Raw genomic sequence first — 12664 nt, 5'->3', positions numbered from 1 at the left:
TCTCATTCTTCTCTTCCTCGCTCATTTGATCCACCGCCTTTTTATTTTCCCGATTCAACCAGTCTTCATATAACCGCAGTACAACAATGACTAAACTAGTCGCATTTATCATACCCCATGGCAATAATAAGAATAATTATTGGAGAGACGCTGTGAAAAGGAAAGATAGATCAATCGGTTAGTATCTATAATAAATCTAGCTTGGCATAGGGAGGAAGGCTAATGGATACCAGCTCTCAAAGACCCCCAACACAACAATGTTCGAACAACAGCGAGGCCGGCAATATTAGTGCATGCAGCATGACAGCAGATGATAACACCCCAGAGCATGATATTAATCCCAAGATGCGTACCCAACTTAGAGATATGCTGCGCAAGATATTGAGTGGGGAATTCGGCAGCCAGGAAACCTGGTAGAAATCAACACACATCAAGCGCTTTAACAAACATTCAATAACAACATACCCATTTAAAACAGGATGCTCACATCCAAAAAATCCTACCCGACGAGCTTTGTGTCTGTACGAATTCCCATGACAGCCGCGTAGGACAGTGTAGTCTTGTCAATATACTGCAAAAAGTACACAGTAGCCAGCAACGGCACGATTGTGTGGTCAATATTACGGACCAGCTTCCTGGGCGTTACCGGATCTTCCAGGATCGCAGCACCCTCCGCTAGAATCTCTTCTCGACGCGGGTGGTTCTCAAGGAAGTCAGTCGAGAGCTTCATCGGCATCGGTGAGGTTGATGACGTCACTACCGGCCGCCTCTGGGTATGCAGAGACTCCGACCTTGGTCACTGAAACATCAGCTGGTGTAGTTGAGTCATTCTTTTCATCCGTCATTGTCAATTCAGTCCCTTCAGTGTCAGAATGGTGCCTAGCACGAAGACGGTCGTCTCATTGGGTCATCTAAGACCTACCCCTCGTTATAAGTTTGATCTAGGTCGATAGAATTCATGGGTTAAAGTTAGAAAAGTATGTGTATCCGGCGACCGTCAACTACAGGGTGGCTCCATGTACATATCTGTACCTGGATGGACTATCAATGTCTACTGTAATGTTAAGTTAACAGTGACTATAGCTGTTTTGCCTCCTTTTTTATTCTCTTCTTCTAGATACGATGCTAAAAGAACACCTTATTCAGGTGGAGACTGCACCTGGACAAATGAACCATTAATACTATACCATAACTAGATTCTCACCCAAGTTAGACCTTGGGTGATCTGAAATGACAGGGTTGGCCAGACAAGATAACGTATACCTTCCGTGTTCATATACGTTCATCCTGGGAAATATCTCTATTCTATGGTGCATAGTGTTCACTAACGACAGTTATTCTTGCTTTTCCATCATCAATGTACATTCATTAGGCTATTTTCCATCACCAGCATCACGGCTCATTATGGACTTTTAGATACAGGGAGAATAGGAGTCTTATGTTTGAAAATGACTCTGTATATAGAAGATATATCCGTTTTCCGTCCTCCCCAAGGCATCACAAAAGCCAGAGGCATCAAATCGTAATCAGAAGACAATCATTGTTCTTCACAATGAAAAGTTCTTTCAGTCATCATCCTTTCACAATATTGAAAAACAACAAAAAAGGAGGGGATGCCATCAATTTTATTCACGCCGCAAAGCCCCACACGAAGTAACAAACCCATAAGTATTCGCACAGTTCCACTCCCACGAGTCAGTCGCAAACTGCGGCGAGGTCGTCGCTACCGCATCCTTCAACAGAATACAGTCAAATCCTCTACTAAACGCATCAGCCAGCGTGCCCCCCACACACTGGTCGGTGTTTACTCCCGCAAACAGCAGAGTAGTCAGGCCCTCTTTATCCAAAAAGTCCTGGAGATCCGAGTGCTGACCCCAGAGCGCCGACATGCGATTCTTGTGGATCCACACATCCTGCAGCCCCTTCCGATACTCGCCGTCTAGAGGCGGACACAGCGCCGCGTTCCACGTATCACGCATCAGGACGCGGCCTGCTTCAACGGTCGTGCCGTCACCGAGCTCGACGGGACCCAAATCCACCCCGAGTCCCTTGTATATGGTTCGTGCCTTCTTTTTCCTCTTCGGAAGGTTGCTATAGGTGTCTTCGCCATAGCTGCTGCTGGCCGGCATCTCGTACGCTCCAAACGCCTTCATCATTGACGGTGGCATTGTATCCACCTCCTCGTCTGTCAGGCCCCAGTTCACCCAGACGACACGGATGCCCTCGTCCCGCGCGGCGGGGATTCCAGTGGTAAGAAGTGCGTCGGCGGCGGCCAGGCCGGCGCTGCTAGTGACTCGGCCCAAGGCCGAGGAAAGGAAGAAGTTTTGCATGTCGATAATGATCAGGGCTGTCTTGGCGGGGTTGATGCAGATCGGGTGCGTGGTGGTTTTTAAGATAAGGGCTGTTGGGTCTGAGGTGGAGTCTTCGCGTGTCAGGTCAATGAGGCCGGTGGCTGGATTGTAAAGCCAGGAATTGGAAGGGTTGTTGCCGATCGGTGATAGCCCCTCAACGGAGGTATCTGTTCCTGTAGAAGTGGAGGCCATCGTTGCTGCAAGGCTTCCCAGTGACTTTTTTTGAGTATATCAATGTTTCATATTGATTCAATGTTGCAGGAGGATTGATTTTATTATATAATTTTCAGGCCCGTAACTAGGTTACCACTAACATAACATGACTAAGTTAAATGACACACCACCACTACTGCTGATAAAACAATCCATCCATTCAATGTTATCATTCCTGGACTCAAGCTAAGGAGGCAACTATACCTATTACCGAAGGAGGCAGCTCCAATGCCAAACCCCGCAGATAAGATACCGCCACGAAACTGATAGCCCGCATTCCGATGTGTGTTACAGAATACAACATGGTCCCTTGTCCGTTCTAGTCGACAACTTCGCCAATAATTTGATAGTCATCTACGAAATGAGACTATGTAGGTGCACATTGCCCTCACAGAAGTCAATTCATTTCCTATATTATGGAATATTCACGCCCTGGTGTAACTAGTGTCAAGTAAAATATTTCATATTCATTCGTCGTCGACTAGACTTAGCGGTAGAGGTGGTTGAATAGAACAATCAAGGAAGAACAGGGATTGTGCAAACAAGGAGATGCAGGCAACAAGTACGTGAACCGTGGCGTAGATCCTAAGAAAGCATATTGCCTCAATCCTGCGATTGTATCTAAATAAATCATATAATACTCTATACAGGTATCTATCGCTTTGTCACCAGCTTCGCTCGCCACTTCTCAATTGTGTTTCCGTACAATTAGTCTATCGCTTTCTATGGATGCATCATTCTTATCAACCCTTCTTTCCAGAAAGGAAGATTGCGACAAAGAGCTGCTTGAAGAATCTCCTCGTCTCGATGATAGGAAGGAGCCCACAGAGAGTCAAGGAACCAAAAACCCAAATAAACGAGATAACCACCCACGCAGTGAAAAACTTGTGTGAGAAGACGTAGTGTGACAGGAACATCGGGATAGGGATCAAGAAGTCCATGATGAAGGAGAGAACGACGGACGCGAGAATGGCTACCACGAAGGCGCTTTTCAGCTTCTTCGGATCCTCGATGAAGGCTGCGTCCTCCATCTCCTCGGTCTTGATGGTGGGCAGGTTATGGCACTTGTCGGCCGCGTTCTTGGCCTCGGCCTCGACGACGATGACCGAATGGGCGGATACGGGTGCGTTGATAGCGCGCGTGATGGACCAGTCGAAGTCGTCCGGTTTAGTATAGGACACGGCGACGGAGAGAATCAGGCCAGTCGTCACGGCGGCCATGTTGCCCGCCAGGGTCGGATAGGAGCCGCCCGTAGTAGCGATGCTAAGTTCACCGTAGTAGACCTTAGCCTCGACGAGCCAAGCTGTGATGCCAGCGCATAGGCCGCCGATCGCGCCAGATATTGCACCCAGACGTGTCTGGCCTTTCCAGGTGACGGCGAAGGCGGCAGGGAACACGGCACCGCCGATCAGGAGGCCCATAGTCAGGAACAGCCAGCCGAGGTCGATGCCAATTGCGTTCCAGATGCAGGCAAACATGGCCATCACGAGGCCAAAGATACAGATCATGGCGTGAGACACGAAGATTAGCTGTTCTGGGGTGGCTGAGGGTTTGATATAGGTTTTGTAGATGTCGAAGGTGAGAATGGAAGATACAGCAATGAGTTCTGACGATGCTGACGAGGTAACGGCCATGAAAAGCGTCAAAAGCAAGGCCACCGCTCCACCCTTGCCTAACAGGGCTGCCGCTGCGAAGGGTGCGGACAGGCCTGCCGACACCTGTGACGAGGTCATGGGGTTGGGATACGTAGGGAAGGTCGGACTGTCCGTCAGGGCAACAGCAGCGAGACCTAGAGTCGTAGCAAATCCAAATGGAATGGCAAACCAAGCCAGCCCTCCCATGATGTAGGCTCGAACGGCGGTCGTCGGACGGCTAGCGATTGCTCGCTGCCAGTAGCCCTGGTCAAGGAATACGGTGCCCAATCCCGAGCACAGTTGGATGACACCGAAAATCAGAGCGTAGTTGGACTTCATAGTCAGGTACGAGCCATCCTGGTTGCCATCGATTGGTCGTTTCATCGCTGCGGTCTGTAGTAGGTCAAACATGGCCGACGGGGACCCGATAAGGTCGTTTGTTGAGTAGACGGAGAACATGAAGTAAAGGATAATGATCAGCATGATCACGGTGTGAGAATAGTCACCTACCAACCGTGAATATCAGCTTTATCCAGCGAAGGGGTGGATGAATAGGGCATACACAGGAATGTAGCTCTCAGACCACCGAGAACAACATAGACGCACACTCCTAAGGGAATCAAGAAAACAGCCGCGTAGACGTTGATACCAGTAAGCGCCGTCACCACTGCACTGCCTCCAAGAAGAAGCTGGCTCGCCACCAAAATATTAGTCAACAGAGCGAAAAACACGAAGATAAGGTGTGTGACAGTTCCATAGCGGTGGTAGATGATCTCCAAGAATGTGTGACAATAGGGAGCATTCTGTTTGACCTTGCAGGCGAGCACCGAAAACATGAAGATCTGAACGGTGGCTCCTGCAGCATCTGCAGAGGATAGTTAGTTATTTAAGTGTAATTGACACCAATAAAAAAAAAGTAGGCCTCTACTAACACTATCACAGGTCAGTACACTAGTCTCTTACAAGCTTTGGTGACCGGGGTAGAAAATCTTACCCAGAATGGGCCGGCTATCCCATACTCATAAGCTACCGTGCTACTCTGAAGGAGAGTAGCAGCCCATGTCCAAGCAGAAACAACTCCGCTTGCAATCAATCCGGGTTTGACACTTCTGCTAGCAGTGTTAAACTCCTCACTTGTTTTGGTTGAGTATTGGGTGTATCGGTTCTGGACGGAGTTAGCCATAAGCCTATACCAAAAAAGAGTAATTGGAATAATTCGCACAAACCTGAATATAGGAAATGAAGGACATGAGCAAGGCGAAAAAGAATCCAATTCCCACCACCACCCCGTATCCTGCCCCCTGCGGAAGCACAGGTGCGATCTCTGCCATATTGAATTGATGAGGCTTGCGTTCAGAGTGAAAATCTAAGAACTAAACCTGGATTGAATACAGTTTCTACATCGACTTCATTATATAATAAGCACCTACATCAATCAAACCCCGATCTACATTATTTAGGTTTATGTGATGGAAATTCATCAAGATATCAATGTTTAGCACGAGATAAGTTGATAGCGATCGGCCAACTCTTATCTCACCAGCTGGAGATTGTAATTCTACTAACTCCGTTAGGAAAACCCACATTCGAGATTATCAGTCAACTATCAATGGAATTCTAACGATAGATCTCATTGGCTGTAGATAAATTATTGAAAACAAGAAGTGGAAACTGCAAGATAAAGCGCATGCCTACGCTAGTACGGTAGATACCCGTTAGAAACATAGAAGATAGGCGCGTTTTTATGAAAATATTGAGAGCAAACTACGGGTAAAAACATGAAAAATCACTTCAATATTAACGCTTGGCCGCTACACCAAAAGACCAAAGGTCCCTTGGGCGGTCAAATCTCCGGTATATCAGCCAGGTGCGTCAACATAACCAACCGACCGACTGAGGATAATTGAGAGTTTTAAGAATCCTTCAAACTTTTTACCTCTTTACCAAAAGAGGTTCCCTTAATATATGTCTAGTAAACAGTCCTAAATTTTTGTCTATCAAATCCGTAATTATAAACGTTTAGCCGTTTGCGTTAGCACGTTATTAGCAAATTCCTGTCAGAAATATGATTTATTACAAGACTAAGAGTACGTGATCAGTCCCTCATCATCTGCCATTGCGCACGTAAACGTAGTCAAATTCTTCCAGGGAAATCAGGATCTGTTTTTAGTTGTATATTATAGCTATAAACTTTTGCTGGCTAACTTGGTTGATTTAATTAGGAATATTATTGACTGTCTTATTATTATTACTATTATTGTACAGCTTTTAAATTTTTCTAACCCTATCATAATGTGATATAATAAGACATTCGATTTACTGCTATATTGTATTATTTTGGCCAGTGGTTGAGTCTTTTAATTAGCTTATCCGATCTTACTAAATCTCTAATAGCTTATTCCTATATAGTTATCGCCGAGGCTTCTACATCTCGCAGACTACTAAGTTGACCTCGCAGTATCTTGTTAACGCATCCCACCCCTTTGACAAACACATTGCCCACTTGAATAAAAACGACGATATCGTCTCTACTACTATCTGGGGTATCTGGTATATGCATCTAGGGCCGAACGGACACGCACCTAAGACCGTGAACGACACTAGCTGTCCCCATCACATCCCGGCCCACCAGACACTCTTCTCGCCCGCCTACACCAAAAAAGAGGACGACGAACGCTATGTAAGACAATGATGTATTCAACTGGGACAACTAGATCGAACTCGGCCCGTTCATCGCCGATTCCCCCAATTACATCTCCAACGATGCGCCGGACGGGCTGGCGCGTTTGGGTAGACAATGTTGGGCGGTTTCAAGACAAAATACGATCCACCTGCCACATTCATAATGGACGAGTCTCCGCGTCAATAGTATGTATTATTGTAGGAGGCTGGGCTAACATTCACGATTAAGAGGTGCCATTTACCCTATGTCCTTATCTGCCAAGCCCATAGAGGGGCAGGGTAGTATTCTTTTTCTTTACTGCTGATACACATCTTCTTTGCCTATTCCAGGACCGAAAGACCACTAAAACACCCCTGGGGTTTATAGGAATTATTAGTTGAAGGGGCGGCAAACAGGCATGAAAAATAGGCCGGCAGGATCGATAATTGGGGCATTGAGCCCCTGGGCGACGGGGAGCGTGAGGGGGGAGTATAGCGGGGGTGGGCGGCCGGCTACCGTAGGCAACGCCGTATGCCCCCAAATCGTCCTGCGCATATAAGTAACTTGGGGCAAGGAATCATTGAAGCGCCAGTTCAATGTTACAGTGAACGCCAGGTTCCAATTGGGGTAGGGGCACAGGCCTATAGCCCCTATAAGCCGGCCTTACCCATATGAACTGCTGTCTATTATTGCCTAAGGCTGACTATCGACATTAAATACGATTGAATAATAATAATACACATCTTAAAATGGTTTTATTTAGCTATATATTTTATACACAACACAAGCTTTCCAGATATCAGGGGGAAATTATGTTACATAGGGTTTCTCACGTCTTATTCGTATGCAACAGGCGCAGTTAGATGACCGCGGCCTGACCGCTCAGGTATTCACTGCCTACACGTAGACCGTCACACGGAGAACTTCGTATAGTCGACGCAAATTGCCCCAGAGACTTCACATGAAAGGGGCGGTGGAATTGGGGCGGTGGAATTATTGCGCCCTATTATTTTATGGGTGGTACGCCTAGATGGTACGGAGTACACGATCCAACATAGATTTTTGTCGTCTGGCTATGTATTGGTGGATTAATTGCGATGGAGGGACATGACTGAACTTTGTAGGGTTTTATGGCCACGTGTCAAGGTTTTTCAGTGCCAAAGAATTTATATTGCCAAGACCGCCACTAAAATAAGCTTAAACTTTGTGCTCCTGAAACCCCTATCAAAAATAAATCAGAACCTTTTACCAGCACAGAGTAGATTATTATGTAATTGAAAGGTCAACTTGAATGCTCAGAGTATTGCACAAAGTTTTCCCGGAGCAGACAAGAATTATCCCACCTACTAATGGTCTGTTTAGGAGAGAATATCCAGTTCCACAAATAGAAGTCTCACTTTACGGTACTGATCCAGCCAATCAGAGAAAGATATTTTGCTCAGGTACGGAGCATGCCCTCTGATTGGAGTGGGCGAATAGTCACAGCGGACATTTTAAAATTGGTAAATCCCATAGGTGGCTTTGCGTTCTCCACGATATTATAACTAATCATTATTACGTATTATTAGCTTTTCATATTTCTATCACGGTGGTACTACCTTTACGAGGTTTGGGATACGCGCGTATTTCGTAGCAACGCCCCATTCATCTTGCTCCACACTAGTCTCTCGCCACTGGATTTCTGGAGGCTGTGCAGTTTGAGCCTATGACAGTGCATTTTACCCACTGAACTCTCGTCCCTGCAATGAAATGAAAAGGATAGATTACACTAATTCTAGGTAGCAGAATAGATCTGCTCCCGTTGACGCGTGCCCAGAATGCCCAAAATATATCATTCTATCTCAATTCCTTGTCGTTCTACATTTCCCGAAGTTCTTCGCATACGTACACGTTTTGCATATTCTCGGCTTTTCAGTGAAGAAATATGCCCACCCATCCCATGGCTAGAGACAATGTCTTGTCAAGGAGAAAGATCGAAGGCATGATTGCTGATAACCAACATATTATCATTCTCGATCGCAATGTGTTAAGGCTTGATGCCTGGATCAAGTTCCATCCTGGAGGGGATACGGCTATCAAACATATGGTGGGAAAAGATGCAACAGATGAAGTGAATGCGTAAGTCCATTTCCTCTCCTGTGTAGTTCTAAAAACCCGACGATTACTAACACGGTCGAAAGACTTCATTCACACGAAGCACGCCAGCGTATGAATGCATTCCACATAGGCCGCATCGAGGAACGCTGGATGAACTTCATCCCTCCCATCCAGGGTGGTCACTTCCGTCCGTACAGTGGAGATGAGGATTTTGAGCTATCCAGCGAGGAGAGTTCACCTCCGCCATCTCCCATTTTTGAATCCGATGAAGATATATTTGGCTTGAAACGGAGGAGATCAGTATCTACAATTTCCTCAAGTATCAGCGCTAGTCCCTTTATGGTAGAAACCAAACCGCGAACGGTTGTTATCGATGCCCGAACTCAGGAGGAGATTGTTCTCGACCAGTCCAGATATCCTCCTCTTGATGCAAAACATCAAGACAATATCATCCGGAAATACCGTGCCCTCAATGAGCGCATTCGTGCTGCGGGACTATACAATTGCAACTACTTTGCATATGCAATCGAGGCATTTCGATACTCTGTTCTTTTCGGCCTCTTCCTATTCTTTTTGAATCGGTCATACTTCTGCTTGGCAGGCCTCTTCCTCGGCTGCTTTTGGCATCAACTTGTCTTTACTGCCCATGATGCCGGTCATATGGGTATTACACACGACTTCCAAACTGACACGGTGATTGGCATGATCATTGCAGACTATCTGGGAGGCCTTAGTTTGGGCTGGTGGAAGCGTAGCCATAATGTCCATCACATTGTTACCAACGCTCCAGAACACGACCCTGATATTGAACTGATGCCATTTTTTGCTTTGTCGCACCGCTTTTTTCAAAGCCTTCGGAGTACATACTATGATCGAGTCATGGAGTACGATGCCGTCGCCAGATTTACAGTCAAATATCAGCACTACATGTACTACCCGATTCTACTGTTTGGTCGCTTCAACCTTTACTTCCTTAGCTGGGAACATATTTATGTTGGCCGCGGTCCCAGGCATGGGGCTGGCTGGTGGCACCGGTGGTTTGAATTGGCCGGCCAAGTATTCTTTTGGACATGGTTCGGCTATGGCGTCTGCTATCTTAGTATTCCTGACTGGTGGAGTCGTACATTATTTGTCCTCATCTCTCATATCGTTACTTCACCCCTTCATGTCCAAATCACCCTTTCCCACTACGCCATGTCCACTGCTGATCTCGGACCGAATGAATGCTTCCCACAAAAAATGTTACGAACGACAATGGACGTAGACTGCCCTGTCTGGGTTGACTTTTTCCATGGTGGTCTCCAATTTCAGGCAATTCATCACTTATACCCGCGCATTCCTCGTCACAACCTACGCAAAACGCAGCAGTTTGTCAAGGAGTTTTGCAAGGATGCGCAGATTCCATACGCTATTTTTACATTCTACGATGGGAATAAGGAAGTCATAGGTCGACTGGGGGAGATCGCTAAGCAAGCGAGGATTTTGGAAGAGTGTCGGAAGGCTTGTGCTGAGCAGGGAGTTTTGACAGATCACCATATGCATTGAAGTTGCTGTAAATACATGTATTTATATTCAGAAGATCCTACAAGATACCGTCACTCTCTAGGCGACAAGCCAATCCTAACAGTAGGTCACTAGGCAGTGACAGTCACTGCTATAGTAAATATTCAGACTCTAAATCCAATTAGATAAGATTATACAGCTTATTATAGATTTTTTATATCTATTACTAGAAGCCTTTTAACTAACTAGATAGAGAAAACGTTTACCAAAATAGCTGGTGAATAATAGTTAAAAATCATGGCAGACTCTCTGAAGAGCTACTTGTTATCGACACTAGTACAACTGGGGAATTCAATGGTCAGCTGGACCTAAGACGTTGCATACACAGTTATATGAGGTCTACTATCAAGCTGAACTACTTGTAATAGATCCTCCATCGCTCGGCATTTCGCCAAAAAGAAGAACCATGACGGTGAGATCATCCCGATAGGCTCTGCTTAATGGGGATGAGAGCGTCAACATAGCACGAAACATTTGACCCTGGTGTAACTTCCCACCCAAGGCATTTCGAAGTAAATGTGTGGCTGCGTTGCTATCTTCGCAGGTGAACCTTTCACTTGGACTGAAATCCCCCAGACGGTTTGAATCAGGTCCTTTTTGCTCAGTCGAATCACTGGTAGAGGCTGTGATGACAATACCCTTGCCTCCTACGTCACATTTATCTTTTTGCCCGTCTATCCACTGTCCGACCAGCCCGACGACCTCTTCATTGCTCAACAACTCCCACAATCCATCCGAGGCCATAACGATAAAATCATCTTTCTCAGGCCGAATGGATGTGGCTGTAACGACAGGTTCGGCGGTGAGATACGGTGGAGTCGTGTTTGGAACTGTCTGCCTTGCCTGGTTATGATCATTCAAATACTTCGTCCGAATCATACTCTGCATTTCATCCGTCCATTTGAAGTACATACCACCAAATGCTCGAGTGGGCTCTAGAAGTCCTAGGAGACGTCCCTTTTTTAGTACGTCTAACTCTCCAGGATGTTGGGACTGGATTCGGGCCTTTTCATCAGGATTAAAGCTAAATTGATCCCGAGAAAGCGCTTTGGCAGTCCAGGTATTTTTGCTACTGCGACGTCCGAGAACTGCTCGAGAATCACCGGCTACTGCTACATAAAAGAGACGAGACTGATAATCGTAGATTGAAAGTAGAGCACATGATCCTGCAAGGGCTTCCTGGAGAAGATTTGTAGCTGGCAAGGACAGGGGATCTCGTGTAATACTTGAATCTGGAGGTGTATGCTGGAGCAATTCCTCGTGACGCTGCCAGACAAAGTAGTCGTCGACCTTGAGAAAGGTATGCTTGATGGTACGCATGACTGTGTCAACTGAAAAATTAACACCTGGTGAGAGGACTTTGTCTAATTCAATGGCGACGGCACTCGTTAACGTTTTGGACAGGGCGGTGGACATCGCAGATCCCCTGTTAACTCATTTGTGCGGTCAGACAAGATATAAATATAGCATTCATCTCGATGGAAGCCTACATATGACCATCATATATCCCCCAAAGGCCTAAAAAATGGCCACTAGACAATTTCACGACAGCCTCTTCATGTGCATCTTCCGTCACTGAGTTGCTAGGCAAAGTATTTCGGTGATAATGACAATCTCCCAGATGTTTTATGACATATTCCGCTTCGTTGGCCCGTAGTCGCTCGTTAGATTGCTCTATAGATAACGAAGGTACATGACAAGCCGCTTTAGTGTCCCGCAAAGAATTCACATTGACAGGTTGTATATCCACGGGCTTTTTAACAGCTTCCGTTGTTGTGGATGGAGATTGTTGATAGAAGAGATAAGATGCTAGTATCCCGCCACTGAAAGCCGCACTGGCAACAAATGCGTATCGGCAGGTAGGACTAAGGACGCAGGTGATGGGTTTCTTGTTTTTAATGCTGTTCGCAAACAGGCGACGGGGAATTCCCGACAAGAACGAAGTTGTCTTGAAAAATGTTAGACCCAACCGGCGCCTCTGTATCGAAAACATCTTGAACTAAAATAATCAGGAAATTTCAAGATTTCAAGATTTCAAAATTATGAGTCTATCAATTGATGGATGAAGAAAGTGATGGAATGTTTAGCGAGCAAAAAATAAACAATGTTTATACACAGCCCCCTCTACGGGACATTACGTAATT

The 12664-nt window shown here is 46.0% G+C and overlaps 4 protein-coding genes across 4 annotated transcripts; 1 reads left to right on the top strand and 3 right to left on the bottom strand.

Annotated features, from left to right (window-relative positions):
- Positions 1 to 1625: 1625 nt before the first annotated feature.
- On the bottom strand, positions 1626 to 2543 carry TRUGW13939_04789 (uncharacterized protein; the record flags this gene model as incomplete). Its single annotated transcript, XM_035487956.1, has 1 exon — positions 1626 to 2543. One exon carries the CDS (start codon positions 2541 to 2543, stop codon positions 1626 to 1628), a length of 918 nt encoding a protein of 305 aa, XP_035343849.1.
- A 764-nt stretch (positions 2544 to 3307) lies between these two features.
- On the bottom strand, positions 3308 to 5529 carry TRUGW13939_04788 (uncharacterized protein; the record flags this gene model as incomplete). The annotated part of the gene is made up of 4 exons (XM_035487955.1): positions 3308 to 4704; positions 4761 to 5063; positions 5162 to 5363; positions 5425 to 5529. The coding sequence occupies 4 exons, from the start codon at positions 5527 to 5529 to the stop codon at positions 3308 to 3310; spliced, it is 2007 nt and encodes a 668-aa protein (XP_035343848.1).
- Positions 5530 to 8799: 3270 nt separating this feature from the next.
- Positions 8800 to 10502, top strand: TRUGW13939_04787 (uncharacterized protein; the record flags this gene model as incomplete). The annotated part of the gene is made up of 2 exons (XM_035487954.1): positions 8800 to 8978; positions 9041 to 10502. 2 exons carry the CDS (start codon positions 8800 to 8802, stop codon positions 10500 to 10502), a joined length of 1641 nt encoding a protein of 546 aa, XP_035343847.1.
- A 363-nt stretch (positions 10503 to 10865) lies between these two features.
- TRUGW13939_04786 (uncharacterized protein) lies at positions 10866 to 12513 on the bottom strand (the record flags this gene model as incomplete). Its single annotated transcript, XM_035487953.1, has 2 exons — positions 10866 to 11946; positions 12011 to 12513. The coding sequence occupies 2 exons, from the start codon at positions 12511 to 12513 to the stop codon at positions 10866 to 10868; spliced, it is 1584 nt and encodes a 527-aa protein (XP_035343846.1).
- Positions 12514 to 12664: the final 151 nt, after the last annotated feature.

This window comes from Talaromyces rugulosus, chromosome II (genome assembly GCF_013368755.1).
Source record: "Talaromyces rugulosus chromosome II, complete sequence".
NCBI classification, from domain to species: Eukaryota; Fungi; Ascomycota; class Eurotiomycetes; order Eurotiales; family Trichocomaceae; genus Talaromyces; species Talaromyces rugulosus.
The sequence above is the reverse complement of the archived record's forward strand: the minus strand, read 5'-3'. Positions and strand labels throughout refer to the sequence as shown.